At 42.0% G+C, this 16,953-nt stretch overlaps 1 protein-coding gene across 2 annotated transcripts in view; it reads right to left on the reverse strand.

Annotated features, from left to right (window-relative positions):
* The window catches only part of MYOF (myoferlin), a 171,706-nt gene that overhangs the window by 63,300 nt on the left and 91,453 nt on the right, over positions 1 to 16,953 (reverse strand). For both annotated transcript variants that reach the window (XM_025396191.1, XM_025396190.1), the window contains 6 exons: positions 11,999 to 12,176; positions 10,647 to 10,771; positions 8,179 to 8,285; positions 5,642 to 5,834; positions 3,820 to 3,975; positions 498 to 629 (listed from right to left, as the gene is read on the reverse strand). In XM_025396191.1, the coding sequence (XP_025251976.1) occupies positions 498 to 629; positions 3,820 to 3,975; positions 5,642 to 5,834; positions 8,179 to 8,285; positions 10,647 to 10,771; positions 11,999 to 12,176 (891 nt within the window). The remainder of the gene's footprint in view (positions 1 to 497; positions 630 to 3,819; positions 3,976 to 5,641; positions 5,835 to 8,178; positions 8,286 to 10,646; positions 10,772 to 11,998; positions 12,177 to 16,953) is intronic.

A 16,953-nucleotide genomic window follows, 5' to 3' on the forward strand; every position in this document is an offset into this window, starting at 1 on the left:
TGGACGAGTCTATCTGAGGCTTCCCTTAAGTGTGAAATGGGTCTTCACGGGTTTTAAGACCCTCTACCCCAAGTAAGCTTATCAAGATGTGAACATCTCAAGAGTCCCCTCTCCTGGGTTGGGGTGTGTGTGTGTGTACTCTACTTAGTGTTCCTGCATGAGGCACCAATAAGATTATTACAGAGCTCTAGTTTTGAGAGCTAGAAAGGCACCCATTTTCAGTACTGCTGGGAGCATTGCAGTGGAAGTCATTTAAGTCATCTCTTGGAATTATTGCACAAAAGTGTTCATCACCATGGTGTGTTCTGATGTTGACAATAAAATCTCAAGAGCATCTTCTCTTATCCCCTTAGGTTAAGATCCCTTGGATGGGATTTTAGGGGATGGTAAGGAGGGCTGTGGTCGTTTTTGGTATGTAAATGTTTTCCATAAAGGTGAAAAGTAAAAGTATCCCTCCCCCAACCAAAGAAGAAAAGATAGTGAATTATTAAAGGTACCATTTCAGCAAAGACGGTGAAAGTTCCTTCTGCGAAGCTGTTAAACTTCTTCTCCACAGCACTTAAGCCTAGCCAGATGTTCACCCGCAGCTCCACAGGCACCTTTGGCCCGTTGTTTTTCTCCTGTGGATACTGTGAGATGAACAATAGCATGTGATGTTACATTAGGCACAGCACGGACTGTGATATTATGTTAAAGCCAAAAGCAGAGTGAACATCTAATCATTGCTCTCACCAGTCTAATTTTATGTTTGCTTCAGTTAAAACATTTCCAGATGACCCTACAGCAAAGATTAAAATCACAATTAAAGCAGCAGATCTCGCAGTGTGATCCATAGATTCCTACCAGTCCCTGAGACATTTTCAGGAGGTCCACAAGTTCAAAACAATTTTTCTAATAACACTAACATGGTATTTATCTTCTTTACTGTATTGGTACTTGCACGGGTGGTGCAGAAGCAACAGTGGAAAAAACTCCTGCGCTGTAGCAGGAATCAAGGCAGGATTGCCAAACTGGACCTAGTGGTAACAGTAAAAGTAATAGTAATAATAACTGCAATCTCAGTAAAGAAACAAAATTCCAGTTTCACTAAAGAATTATCTTTTCCTTCTTTTCCCCTGTGCAAAAACATAAAAATAAAAGGATTCTGTTGATCAAGCAGTAAAGATTACTAATTTTTTTTGAGACAGAGTCTCACTCTGTTGCTGGAGTACAGTGGCTCAATCTCGGCTCACTGCACCCTTGACCTCCTGGGCTCAAGCAATCCTCCCACCCCAGCTGCCAGAGTAGCTGGGATTACAGATGCATGCCACCATGCCTGGCTAATTTTTGTATTTTTTGTAGAGACGGGGGGTCTTGCTATGTTGCCCGGTCGGGTCTTGAAGTCCTGAACTCAAACGATCCGCCCACCTCAGCCTCCCAAAGTGCTGGGATGACAGGCGTGCACCACTGTGCCCAGACAAGATTACCAATCTTATTAAATCTCGACCCTTGAATACATGTCTTGTTAATATTTTGTGCGATGACATGGGAAGTAGACGCGAAGCACTTCTGCTGCATATTGGCATATGATGGTTGTCTTGAGAAAAAGCTCTTGTGCAATTTTTTGAGTTGTAAGTTGAACTAGATTTTTGAAAAATGAAATATCACTTTTACTTAAAACTGCAATTGACAAATATCACTTTTACTTAAAACTGCAATTGAATAACGTGGTTATTCCAATTTGAGTATGGGGCAGGCATTTTTTTTTTTTTTTTAACATAAACAAAGCGAGCCTCTCACTCCAAGGAAAAGAACTCTTTATTTGTTGGTGACGACAAAATTCAAGCTTTCAAGTAAAATAATAGAGTGTTGGAAAACTTGAATCTGTAACAGTAAGTTTGATAGCTTCCCAACACACAAAGACTTTCTGATAAGTGATATTAACAAATGTGATTTAAAGTGTGATTTTTTTCAATATTGTTTGATAAAATGTGTCATAACTCAGTGATCTACATAATTCCATGAATTTTCCAAATGATTGTACATTATGTTACAAAATCATGCATGAATAAAAGAGTCATTCAAAGTCCAAGAAAGACCAAGGATTTTAATGTAGCTGAGTATGAAAAATTCATTGATATGGTTTCAGGTTTCACATTGCAATTAACCTTTTTAAAAGCTACCACTTGAGTTTGGTGTTATATCAAAGATGAATATTCATAATTATCTGAAAAGGTTATTATAATACTCCTCCCTTTTCCAACTACATATCTATGTGAGGCCAGATCCTCTTCATATACTTCAACCAAATAACTAATTCCATCAGCTTAAATGCACAAGAAGATGAGAGAATCCAGTTATGTTTCTGTTCAGCAAGACATTAAAGAAGTTTGCAAAAATGTAAAATAGTCTCACTGCTTTCTGATTTACTACACAAAATGTATTTTGTAAAAATACATAGTTTATGTTAACAATTATGCTAACATTTTAAATTAAATACATAATTGATGTAATCTATGTTAGTAATGGGTTATTTTTATGGTTAATCAATAAATATTTTAAAAATTTATCAGTTTTGATTTCTATTACAGTAAATATTGATAGGTATAACCCACATAAATCAAAGCTCTCTGGGGTCTTCAATCTTTTTTTTCTAAAGTATAAAGGGATCTCAAGACCAAAAAAACTCACGAGTTAAACAGCTCCCTAAACTGTGTAATGAGTGTTAACAAAATCAATAAATATATAAAACATTCTCTTAAAAGCATTTTGCTGTTTATCCACTAACTTCTAAAACCTAACACAGAGAAGGTGCCTTTGTCTCCTCTCCCACCCCCTGTGAAGTTTTATTTATTAATCAGTTTGCTTCCACCCACTGCTGAGGTCAATTATAATTGTGGTTCTATCTTAAGTAAAATTTATTCTACCAAGAGACACTTGAAAGAAGATAATCACTCTGATTCTATTTACACCCTCCTGATTAAAGAGCAATGAGTAAATTTATTAAAAGTTAGCAGAATCTCCTTGTTTGAAGAGAACACTCTCCCGACTCTGCCTTTTCTCTTCTTAATTGTTATTTCTGTGTCCCAAATCCAAAGAACTCCAGTTGGGGTTGGCCAGAGAGAAGATGTCAAAACATATGGATGGAAACTATTCTGATTTCTTTGTTTCCAGCCCTAGGTTCACCTTTGATTCCCCATATGCACACACAGAGTTCTTAATACGGGACCCTAGAATGGGCTTATGGGCTGTATAAAGCTCCTAAATTCTATGCAGAATATTAGCTGCACGTGCAGTGTGCATTTCCCTGGAGGATACGGCCTGTGGTTTTCGTCAGGCACTTAAGAGGGTCTATGACTCAAAAAATATTCAGAATATCTTCCCTAAAGTTATGATTGTCAAAAATGTTCACTTTGATTGGTTCATCAAACTGAAATTGATTCAATCTATTGCTCATTTGGTTAGAGCAACAGATTCCATGGACCAGCTCTACCGCTTTCTCTTTCTTTCCCCAACATTCACTAGAACGAAAGGAAGAAAGGCACTGCCTTGCATGAGACATTAGAAGTGAAATATTCATGCCAGAAAGCAAAGCATTCACAATGCCATGTTTATATTAACGTCACAAAGACATCTAAGGAGGTGTCCTTGATTGAAAACCAGCCAACCTCAGATCACACTCTCAGAATGATCACCCCAGAGGGAGGGACCAGAATGGGCTAGAATTGACCCCAAACACCCTCACCGTTCAATGATTAGCAAATGACATAAAGCAGCCCCTTCTCGGGAATACAGCTTTTGCATTTAGTGTGTTTCACGTGACACAGTGAAGACATGTACCTTCAGAAAGATGGTTTGGGTTTTCCCACAGTATTTTCCAGATGCACTCTCACCACTGGTGGAGTATAAGACCTGATGTGCGGGAATTCGTGCATAGGCCAGTCTCTTCTCTCCCCGGATCATCCAGATGATGATGTCAGGCATGCTGTTCTGTGGCTGGTCATGAGGATTGGATGGAAGAGGAAGCACAGCCATGGTTAGTCTAAATGGAGAGGGACTGAAGACCCTGCAGGCTGGACCCTCAGGGACTCATTTAGCAAAGAAATGCTGTGGTTAGGGCTCTGTCTCAAATTCCTGAGCTCCCATCTTCTAGAACCACACTGTGAGTTTGCAGGGCCGGGAGGCAGGCCAAAGGGAAGGGTGAGAAGCAGAGGCACAGCTTCACCTAGCAAAAGCCCCTCCTACTCTTCTCTGGGAGGTATCTTAGAAAATATTCCATCTTATCTCAAGCATCATTTGAAGAAAGTCACCAGCAGCAGTCAAAGGGTTATAAATTGCATATATTTTACAGGACACAGGGTCTCTGGCTCACCGTCCAATATTTGCCAAATCTGAAATATTAATTTTGTTTTCAAACCTCTTTTTTTCTGATTGTAAAGGAGATAATCCGGCTTCCAGGGCTGGATATTCAAATGTCCCTATTGGCACAGAGTGGTATAAAAAATCGCTTCTCCTAAGTCCACTATAAAACCCTGTGAAAGTACCAAAGCATACAAAAGTAGAGAATTAAATTACCTATAATCCTGTGTGCTTTTTCAAGTGTATTTCTACCCACAAATATGACTACCTACTAACCCTCTGATTTCTGAGAGATAGGAAGAGAATTTAAAGTGTGTGTATGTGTGTGTGTGTATACATATATATATATATGTGTATGTGTATACATATATAAAGTATACATATGTATATATACACACACACATATATATACACACATATATATACTTTAAGTTCTAGGGTACATGTGCACGACGTGCAGGTTTGTTACATAGGTATACATGTGCCATGTTGGTTTGCTGCACCCATCAACTCATCATTTACATTAGGTATTTCTCTTAATGCTATCCTTCCCCCAGTCCCCCAACCCCCGACAGGCCCCAGTGTGTGATGTTCCTCGCCCTGTGTCCAAATGTTCTCATTGTTCAATTCCCACCTATGAGTGAGAACATGCAGTGTTTGGTTTTCTGTCCTTGTAATAGTTTGCTGAGAATGATGGTTTCCAGCTTCACCCACGTCCCTGCAAAGGACATGTACTCATCCTTTTTATGGCTGCATAGTATTCCATGGTGTATATGTGCCACATTTTCTTAATCCAGTCTATCATTGATGGACATTTTTACAACCACCATCTTTTTAAAATCGTCACACAACAAAGCTAACTAGTAAGCGCTATGTTTATCTCCATTTTACAGATGGGGAAACTGAGGCTCAGAGAGGTTGAATAACTTGCCCAATGTTATACATGGTAGAAGCAAGGTTCAAATTCAGGTCTTCCCAACCCCAGCCAAAGCTGATATTTTAATCCTCTGAACTACAAAGATCATTCAAAATATTCTCCAACAGTACCATGAAAATAATGATTTGTCCACTTTTGAAGACATTTCCAAGATCACCAACTCAAAATTATTCCCCTGCTCTGATTTCAATCACATTCATCATTAGCATCCTCAACCCAGTTACTCATTGATTTTTACAATCTGTCAGATCTGCTCAATACCCAAGATAATGTAGTAGATTCTCTTTCCACCACCCTATTCTTGGTGCCATTTCGCAGAGCCCTTCTGCCATATCAGGTGACGTTCGTGTAGTTTAAAAGTCCTACCTCTTCAGTCAGCTGCATTAATTTATCAAGCCAGTCCTCAATTTCTGCCAGTGTGGACTTCACGTCTGTGGCTTCCGACCTCATCCTCACAGCCGCCTCATGTATCTGGGAGAGAAATCTGAATCGCAGCTTTCGGATCTGAGTATCGAGAACTGTGACGTTGGCTTTTCCTTCTGTGAGAGGCAATGTGTATCTAGAAAAAGGAAGACAAAAAGAAAGAGAGGATTTGAAGAATAACCTAATTTTAGGCTTCAGAACGGTCAAATACATTTATGTTTGATGTCCGTCTTGCAAACCACATCGACCTCCTAACTGAATCTACAAGCATCGCCTGGTTTACGCTGGAGTTGAGTGCATCTGGCATTGCCAGAGCAGACTGCCAGTCTCTTAATGTTCATAAGGAATACAGGGAGATGAAAATCCCAAAGCTATTTTAGGCCTTAGGGCTTAACTTATGGCCCAAAGAGTCACTGGAAAGAAGATGGAAACAGTGGCAGCTGAGAGAAACTGGCTTTCCCTTCTTTTGCTTCCTATAATCATTTTACAGACCCCCAAATAATGGAAGGAGGGAGGTTAGAGACCATGTAGCTGAAGCATACTTAACTTAGGGAATCCTGGGCCTCTAAGCAGTCTGTGGGTGGGTCTTAGAAGGTCTGTGAAACTCTGGAACTTACAAAGAAAACTGTGTCTATCTGTGTCAACACGTAGTGTGATGTAATGATAAACATAGGCTTTGGAGCCAACCACCTGGGTACTAAGCGTGGCTCCATTCCTTACTAGTTCTATTGTTTTGACCAGTCACTTACTTCCTTGTCCTCCTATTTTCAAATGTGGGACATACTTTTTAGGGCTGTTGTGAGAAGGAAACGAGTTGCTGTATGGAAAGCATTTAGAACAGTTGCATAGCAAAGTCTAAATAATGTTGCCATCCTCGTCATCATCTCGTTGTCATCTTTATCATCATCATCTTATCAGATTCTCAAAGGGGCCCATGAACTCCAGAAAGATTTATGAACCACCCGTGTAGGCCAAATCTCCATTCAATATGAGAACTTGGATGTGTTGTGATGAGACCCCCAAGGGTTACTGAGAACAGCTGAGCTAGGGCCAGAATTAGCCTCTGCTGCCAGGCCTTCCCTCTCACCATGGCATCTGGTGGCACACAGGGTGATGTTTTCACCAGGTTCAGGAAGCTCTATTCACAGTGTCCCTACCTAGAATTTCCACTCACTTGAATTTCACCCAGCTTCTTCAGTGAAGAAAATCCTAGCATGACTTCCCTTAAACACTGAATTTCCTGTTACATAAAGTTTAAAAAGATTCCAATTTGATTCCTCAAAAACAGCTCATATCAGAAGTATAAATAGATGACTGTAAATCTTAAAATTCACAGACATTTTCCCCATGAAAGTTATTACCACATGTTTCTGTTTGGTTTCCTAAATAACTATGGCATTGCACTTGAAGGGTTAATTCCCCAGAGTGAGACTTTGAGGCAAAAAGATATCTGGAAGCTCTTAGTTCAAAAGTCACACTTGGGGCCTTGGACAAATAGATGTTGACTGTGAAATATGTGGCAGGAAGAGGGGCTGAGTTGTCAAACCCAGCTCTGGGCATCAGGTATGTCATTTCACCTCTTTGGGCCTCTGTTTTCTCATTTACAAGATGAGGAGACTGAAGGACATGATCCCTTAGGACCCAGCTCTAACATTCAGAATTTAAACAAGTGCTCCAGCAGTACTTTGATTTGGGTTGCGTTTCAATTACCGGCTTTACCACTAGGAGGCACAAGAAGACAGGGTGACTTAGGGCGTTAGCCCAGCGTGGGGAATAAAGGCCTTTTTGCTTGTGGAAAGCATTCAATATGCTTTTCTTTCAGAACTTCCCTGTCCACTGCTTTATTAACCAATATTTAAAATGAGTTTGTAACGAATCACTTCCCCCTTTGACTTCCATATGCTAAAAGATCTGAGCGGTTTCCCTTCATCGATTATGAAAGGTCCGCTGGTTCAAGTCAAATCTACTGGTTTCGCCTAACAGAGGCTTGGCCACAACGTTCATTAGGCATTCAGTAAAAGAGCAAGTAAAAAGGCAGTTTCTAAAAATATGTTTATGAATTAGAGATATTGTTCTGAATGGCAAAATCGATGCTCCACCCCCAGATCCCATTCTCCGTAGAAGCCAGAAGTCACCCTTCTCCAGGGTGGGGGTCATCCTTGGGTTGATGAGAAGCAGAGGCTCAGGCTTGCTTCTTCCTCCCCTACCCATCCCTTGCCTGAGGCTGCCTGGGACGTGCTTCCGGGACTGGGGCCTCAGCCTCCCTAGGCTACTTTAGAACTGGCACCAAACCAGAAAGTGGAGCTTTTCCTGGTGGTGATTCAGGCACTCCTCCCAGTGAGGGCTTTTTACGAAGTTTGAATAATTCAAAATCACTTCTTAGACAAACATTAGAAACAATTCCTCAGGCTTTACAGTCTTAGAATTTCAGGGAGGAGAGCCTAGATAAAAATTCTGAGATAGGTGTAAGATCACTGTACCTCGTATCTTCTATAACTTCATCTATCAGCTTCAGCCACAATTCAGCCAGCTGGTTTGCAGGAATTTTACCTTGTATCCCTGATTTTAGAGCCTCTATATTTGTTTGCTGAAGAATTTGAAAAGAGAGGAAATAATTGATAATTGTTTATTATGCCATTATACCTTTTCATATAGTTTAACTTTTGAAATCACGTAAGTATTGTTATATATTCAAAAAACAAATAAAATGAAACCAGCAAAGATAGGAGAGGGAACCCTAAAGTGGAATATAACCAGAAATAAAACAGACCTAATTCCATTTCAGATGAATAATGTAATTACACTAAACTAACCCAAGTAACTTTTGGAACAAAAGAGTATTTTGACCATGTACTCTTTGTTAAAAGGCAAAAAACAAACAAACAAAACCCATAAACATATTGAACTCTAATTAATAGGCTCATTTTTCACAGTGGTTTACCTACAGATTTTAGGATTGAACCAAGGAGCAAATATATTAAGGATAACGAAGGCCAGATTTCTCACTGCTGGAGAAGAAAGTTAGAGATACAGAAACACGGAGGACTAGAATAAACCTGTGGTACTGGACTGGAATTGGAAGTATCTTTATGAAGTCATGGCTTTTAATATATTGATAGATATAGAAATAAATAGACATGTGTGTGTGTGCAAATTCGTTTGCCGAGAAGGCCTAGAAGCAATGATATTTCAGTAGTAGTGAGCACTCTAGTACCCAGATCTTGTTTCTAAAATGCTATTCCCCACTCAGAGGAAACAGTTGCTTGGAGAAATGGTGATTTACGGACTGGGGCAGAGAAAGTACGAGATAAGCTCAGAACATATGGTTCTATCCCATTGAGCACCTGCCAACAGAGAAGCTGAAGAAGAGCCTACCATGAGTATCAAAAATCCCAGTCAGGGGAAAGGGAAAGCCACCGTCCTGTCCGCATTAGGCAGCTTGGTCAGTGGAGGGAGGTGATAAGAAGAACCAGGGTGAAAACTGCTGAAGAGCATCTCAAACACAGTTAGAATACAGGTGCAACTAATTCCCCACCAATGCCTTTGAGATGTACATTGCCTATCAACTGCAACTTTATTTTAGGGACAGTTATGATTAAGTCAATTTAAACCTATAGTTATCATCCCAGATTGCCTTTACAATGTAAAATATTCCACATTTTCCCATAGAGTTTTAGATCAAGTATACTCCTAAAACCCCATATGTTTTGGTCTAGCCCTGGTAGAGATTAGATCTTTAAAAAATTAATATTAACAAAATTTGGAAATCAAAACACCAAAGCCAGATGGATTTTATCACTACCTGACAGGAGTAACTTGGTGTATATATATATATTTAGACAGAGTCTCACTCTGTCCAGGCTGGAGTGTAATGGCGCCCTCTTGGCTCACTGCAACCTTCATCTCCTGGGTTCAAGCGATTCTCCTGTCTCAGCCTCCCTAGTAGCTGGGATTACAGGCTCACATCACCACGCCCAGGTAATTTCTTTTGTATTTTTAGTAGAGATAGGGTTTCACCATGCTGACCAGGCTGGTCTCTAACTCCTGACCTCAAATGATCTGCCCACCTTGGTCTCCCAAAGTGCTGGGATTACTGGCTGAGCCACTGCACCTGGCCAAGTAACTTAATATTTTTGCTTAGTTAGAAATATCCCAAACATATCCCCCTTCTCCTCGCCAATCTAGTTGACCAATGTCAACTAGACGGATAATCACAGATATCATATATGTGCAGTTTGCACCAAAGGAAATCCCCAACCTCCAAACAAAAGAAGTTCCTCTAGTCTGCAGCAAGAGTGGAATGTGTCAGACATTGGTTCCTCTAAGCTACCTCTTCCTGCAGTGGAGATTTCCACTGCAAAATTCTCAGAGTTTTATATTGCTATTGGAATGAACCATTCTCCACACAAAAATTATGGCAGAAACTATGAGTTCCTATTCCACCCCCACTCCTACCTTTTTCATCCTCCCCTCTTCCACAGCAAGAAAATTTTTATCTGGGCATATGTCTGCCCAGGCATAAGACTACATTTTCCACCTTCCTTGGAGTCACATGTGGCTGTATGACTGGATTCTGGCCAGTGGAAAGTGAGTAGAAATTAGGAGTATGACTTCTGCATCTTTCCCTTCAAGAGAAAGGCTGATGTCATCATCTCCCCACTGTTTACCACTGCTCCCCTCAGGCTGGAGGGCAGATGTAGTAGTGAGTTGCCTCTACCATGCAGACAATGATAACTACTGAGTGATGGCAGAGCAACCAGGGCGTAAGAGCCTGGGTCCCCAATACCACTGAACCTCCATACTAACTTAGGACCATCTACCTCTGCTGTTTCTAGAGACATTGCTCTTACCTTATTGATCACTGTATTGAGCACTGTTTTGTGTTATAGTGGCCTGACCTAATTCACCCTGCTTGGTGAAAAGGAAATGCAGAAAAAGAGAAACTTACCAGTCGTTCTGCCATAACTAGGAGAGTGTTCACCGCATCCAGGCGATGACTAATATCCTCCCAGTATGAAGTCAGGGTAACAACTGGCTTGGTGTGGGCCCAGGGCAAGTAATAATAGTAGTTCCCTGGTATAAAACATTGGAGGTCAATGAACACTGAACACTTAAAATGACAGCATGTTTATTAAAGAGATGTGCAGACTGAGCTGCTGATTAATCCACAGGCTTAGGGAATAGCTTTAGGTGATCTGGTTCTTTAATTTGACTCAAGTAAGCAACTGAAGACTAGGAAGCTCTTTTTCATTCAGTCCGTTCTGAAATTTTCTCTGAGACATCCTAGTAGACAGAGCACAGCAATCTCAGGATCGTTTAGTGATTCAGGGCCATGCATCTGAACATCAAAGATGGTTTCCTAATGTGGCAGCAGAAAATACAGACAACATAGGAAGCTAGACTGAACACGTTAGTCCCTAAAAATTGTTATTCTAAATAAATGTTTTTGTTGGAAGTGGGCAAAAGGAAAGAATTTCCTGTTCTTTGAAAGCTTTAGCTGGCTACATAGGGTTTGGTACTAGAGCCTTACCATGATTAAGAATTATTAGCTGATATTTTCTAGGATGTCTTATATTTTAAAACTGATTGTACAAAAATTAAGTTAAAACTCTGGCAATACTGTTGGGAAATTTGATCAGTATTCCTCTCTCCCTTCTCTGTACTCTCAATTTGTTGACAGTTTTATTGAAAATTCTCATACTTTACTTTCTATTATGATTTATTTTATAGAGTAGAATGTAAGCTCCTTAAAATCAGGGATCATTTCTCACCCATCTTTGTTCAAATACAGCTATTTAATCCTCACATCAACTCCGGAGAAGACAAAGAAACTGAGGGTTAGAATTCAGTGATACGGTTAAGGTCACAGGCTTGTGAGTGACAGAGTGAAGATCAGAAGCATGATTTCCCAGTATCTGAGCCAGAGTCCATTCATTTCAACTACTCAACCTAAGAAAGATCTGGGGCTTTGTAGGGGTAGAAGCTGCTTTGGGGAGCTCAGTACTTAGCACAGTGACTACCTTGGGGTCTTACATGGCAAAAACCAATGTTAAAGCTGGGCGGGGAGAGGGTAGCATTGGGGTTCAGCCTCTGGCAATGGGACCTGCAATGTCTTGGGTTTGGCCAGTCTTTAAGGTGCCTGAACCCCAACCATACTCTCTTCCTCATTCAACCTTTTCCTTTCCGCTAACCATAGGCTGGGGAGAACAGTGCCAGAGGGAAGACACAGTGCTTGCTTCCAGTCCCGTGGTGCACCCACTGTAAACGTGCAGAGGAGACAACAGTTAGTGCCAATCTTACCATCAAATACAGCACGGCTGTATTGAGTTGTTGACGCCAAAGGTTTACAGGTGGTGTCAAATTTGTTGCCATAGTTCCCAATGCTGACTTCAAACTGAATGGCCTCACCAACATCTTGCAACATGGTGGCTGAATGAAACACGGCAGACAGGCTGTACTTCCGCCTTCGCTGGTATTTCTGTAAAGTATGAGCAGACATAAGCTTCAGTGAAAGGCCTTTTGTCCTCATTTATATGTGGATTTCTAGCAGATGCAATTCTAAACCTAATAAGTAGTGCTGAATTAAATGACAGGGGAGAATGTTCTTGGACCCAGCAGTTCCTCTTGCGCTCATATGAGTGAGCAAAGATAGAAGCACTAGAATGTCCCTTGTGGCATTGATTGAAATGGAGGGAAAAAAATGAAAACAGTACACGTCTTTCACTAGGCCACTTGTTAAACAAGTTACGTTACATCCATAAAATAGAATGAAAGTTCATAAAAAGACTTAAATAGATCCATGTGTGCAACCATGACAAAAGAATATTTTTTGGGCTGGGCGCAGTGGCTCATGCCTGTAATCCCAGCACTTTGGGAGCCCGAGGTGGGTGGGATCACTTGAGGTCAGGAGTTCAAGACCAGCCTGGTCAACACGGTGAAACCCCGTCTCTACTAAAAATACAAAAATTAGCCGGGCACGGTGGTGCACACCTGTAATCCCAGCTACTTGGGAGGCTGAGGCACGAGAATCACTTGAACCTGGGAGACAGAGGTTGCAGTGAGCCAAGATCGTGCCACTGCATCTAGTCTGGTTGACAGAGCAAGACTCCGTCTCAAAATAAATAAGAGTATATTTTAAGTAAATCTATTAGATATTTTAATATTGGCATATTCATAAAGAAGGTCTGGAGGAATGTAACTCAAATTGTTAACAGCAGTTATGTTGGAGAAAGTGGAGAGATTATGGCAAACTTTACTTTCTAACTTACACATTTTTAATGATTTTGAATGAAGTATTAATTTTCTTTTTTTTTTTTTTTTTGAGGCAGGGTCTTGCGCTGTCACTAGGTTGGAGTGCAATGGCATGATCATGGCTCACTACAGCCTCAACCTCTTGGGGGCTCAAGTGATCCTCTGGCCTCAGCCTCCCAACTAGCTGCGACTACAGGTATGTGCCACTGCACCCAGCTAAAGTATTAATTTTCTAATCAGAAATAACAATAAAGATTTTAATGTCAGATATAAATAAAAATAGGGAAATAAGGTAAATTTATTTTAAATTGGAATGGAAATCAAACCTTCCTTTTTTTTTTTTCTGAGATAGTCTCACTCTGTCACTCAGGCTGAAGTGCGGTGGCGCAATCTTGGCTCACTGCAAGCTCCGCCTCCAGGTTCATGCCATTCTCCTGCCTCAGCCTCCCGAATAGCTGGGACTACAGGCGCCCGCCACCACACCTGGCTAATTTTTTGTATTTTTAGTAGAGACGGGGTTTCACCGTGTTAGCCAGGATGGTCTCGATCTCCTGACCTCGTGATCCGCCCTCCTCGGCCTCCCAAAATACTGGGATTACAGGCATGAACCACCGTGCCCAGCCCCAAACCTTCCTTTTTCTTTTTAAATTACTGGTTTACTGAGAGAGTAGAAGATAGGGTCAACAATAACCACGCTGAGTACCTACCAGCCTACCAGAAATGACCATGAGCCCTTCAGGCCTTCCTTCATGGGCACATAAAATCTCTTGGATCCATATCCTGCCCCAAATCCTTGCTCAGCTGGCATATCTCCTTCTTTATGAGACATATTCCCACAGATCTTCAGGCACTGTGCCTTCTCTTGTCAAAGAGCCATGCAATGGTTTAGGTTGCTGTGTTTCGTTATGTCCTGTGCATTCTGCCATGCAATACTATCCGCATCCTGTGTCTATTCTAGAACTCTGATGGTACCCAGTCTCTGCTTTTAATTATTTTGGGTATATACCCAGAAGTGGAATTTTTAATTCTTTTTTTTTTCAGACTGTGTCTCGCTCTTTCGCCCTGGCTGGAGTACAGTGGTTCGATCTCGGCTCATTGCAACTTCCACCTCCTGGGTTCAAGTGATTCTCCTGCCTCAGCCTCCCAAGTAGCTGGGATTACAGGCGTGTGTCACCACACCTGGCTAATTTTTGCATTTTTAGTAGACACGGGATTTTACCATGTTGGCCAGGCTGGTCTCTAACTCCTGACCTCAAGTGACCCGCCTGCCTCGGCCTCCCAAAGTGCTGGGATTACAGGCATGAGCCACCATGTCTGGCTGGAATTTTCAAATTTTTGAGGACTGTTTTAAGAACTTCTGACAGTGACTGAAGCTTGTGGTCTTGAAGAACCCCTGAACATCCTTCTATTACAGAGTCTCCATTTTGGTTAAAGGAGTTTTTGACATGGTATAATAAAACCCCCAATAGGGTTTTGTCAAATCCCCTCTAGGCCTCAATCTTTCTAAAAAGTCTTCCTAAAACATTGGTTTGCAAGCTGAGCTGCACATTGAATGACCTGAGGAAGCTTTAACCTGGGCATTGTGAGTCTAAAAGCCTCCTAGCTTAGTCCACTGTCACCTTGATAGAGGGGAATTAGGGGAGCATGCCACTTGTCAAGAGCTCTGCTCAACTACCCACAGCTAAGCCCCCTGGAATACCCATGGTCCAGAATGATGTGGAAATTCTGGGTTTGAGCTTGAATTGTGTCAAAACGAAAAAGTGGGAAGTTATTTGGATTAGTCAGAACTATATACAACATAACTTCTTCTTTGTAAACCAGCTAGGATGATAGGAGAAAAGGGAAGGAGCTAAAAATAAGAAGCATAATTTGTGGTCTGAGTCAGGGCCCAGGAGAAAATGGCCGGTATTTAAGCTGGAGCCATCTGTTAAGCCAGGGGCTGCACAGGATGGAAAAGGTTCATGGGGAGGCTCGGATGTGGGGTGGGAACTACAGGGATGATACTGCAGCTGGGCCGGCTCTGCTCTGCAGGCCTCCACATAACCAGGATTCCATTAGAACTCTGCAGATGCTCTCACACAGAGCTTGCAAAATGACCCCAGAATCCCTGATAGGACCCCCACCACCGCCCCGGAGAGTATGAGCCCTAAAAGCAATAGTTTGGGCTTCTGGCCATCAGCACAATTCCCAACAGAGAGGGAACACACTGTGAGCAAGCTGCCGAAGACGGAGCAGCTCTCGGGATCACCAGGCAAGCCAAGACTCCAGGAGGAGCACCCCCACCATCGGCTCACCTGCCCCAGAGCCAGGCTACCCTCCAAGATTCAGGCAGCTGAGAATTCTGCTGCTCCCTCAGACCTTTCCCACTTCCTCTCTGCCCTCAGGGCACAAACAGGTAGCGCGGGGAAGGAACAACAAACACCATTCAGAGAAGAACAGAGCCTGGGACAAGACCCGCCTACAACATGAGAAAATTAAAGAATATAAATTGGGCTGGTGCGGTGGCTCACGCCTGTAATCCCAGCACTGGGAGGCCGAGGCGGGTGGATTACCTGACGTCAGGAGTTCCAGACCAGCCTGGCCAACATGGTGAAACTCCATCTCTACTAAAAATACAAAAAATTAGCCGGGCATGATGAGAGGTGCCAGTAATCCCAGCTACCCGGGAGGCTGAGGCAAGAAAATCGCTTGAACCCAGGAGGTAGAGGTTTCAGTGAGCCAAGATCACACCATTGCACTCCAGTCTAGGCAACAAGAGTAAAACTCTGTCTCAGAAAAAAGAAAAAAAGAATATAAGTTGTAGTCTACTGGACTCAGGTGGGGTTAAGGCCTTGGGACTCTCTGATCATCAGTGACAGTGCACCTTGTAGATAAGGTGGTATAAAGTTTCAGCAATCGATTTGGAAAAGGAGGTGATTTCTGTCAAGCAAGATATTGATAAGAGCTAAGAGTTCTTGAAAGTGGCTGTGGACACACAAGGCATGGGACATTAAAGGTCAGTGACAAGGAAATCAGGTACGAGTGAACACTGCCCAGCATGCCACCTTCGGTGTGTCTACTAAAGGGAGCTGACACCTGATGGAGCAGCTGGAAGAACCTGAAGGTGCTGTTTCTAGCAACATTTTTGAGCCCTTAATGTGGGCCAGACCAATGAGAGCTCTCAAGGAGATTGTAGTTGAGTAGGAGAGAGAATGCAAGTGCATAGAATGCTCCCAAAATACATTTGGTCACATCTAAGGAGACTGGGGAAAGAGGAGCAGGGAGAAAGCGGTCCAACAACAGACTCTCGATCCTGGAGACAAAAAAAAAAAAATGGGGTCCGTTAGTGGCAGGGCAGAGGTTCCAGAAGCCAGCAGGTATTAGAATAACACTGGGTTGGCAACCCTTGATCTTCTATCTGCCTGCTTCTTACTATGGAAGTGGCCAGGCTGAACCTGCTGCATCCCTCCTGCACTGCAGCCTCTGTTGACCAGGCCCGCTGGGAGCAATAGCTCAGTTCTGCTTTAGAAAGATGGGGAGTGCTTGGCTGTTTGGCAACAAAGTCGCCCGTGTGCTGCAGCCTCTTCAGCTGTACCAAAAAGTTTTGTTAGCTGCACAACACCCAGAACAGAGGACCTCTGAAGACGGACAAGGGTCATGATGATGTTGTAGGTTGACTGCATTCATTCAGTCCTTCTGGCAGGTGCACAGATCTGCTCATTTCACTCTCTCCTGGGGCTCCTGGTTGCTTGAAGTGTGGCTACATCTTCAGAATCCCCGTTTCTCTCCTATTCTGTAACGCTGTTAGGTTTTTAAAATGTTTGCTTCATTTCACTTTTGATTTTATTAAATTTATTTAATTAAAAAGATGAACTATTTTGCTGTCTGTGTTTAATTATTCAGAGCAAAGAAAATGAGTTCTGTTTTGTTTACCAGTCAATAAAAAGCTCTTTTATTCTGTTGACATATAGCGTGGGCAATATACATTGTTGACTTTTTTTTTTTTTTTTTGCTTTTACACTAAA

The sequence above is a fragment of the Theropithecus gelada genome, chromosome 9, assembly GCF_003255815.1.
Source record: "Theropithecus gelada isolate Dixy chromosome 9, Tgel_1.0, whole genome shotgun sequence".
Classification (NCBI taxonomy): domain Eukaryota; kingdom Metazoa; phylum Chordata; class Mammalia; order Primates; family Cercopithecidae; genus Theropithecus; species Theropithecus gelada.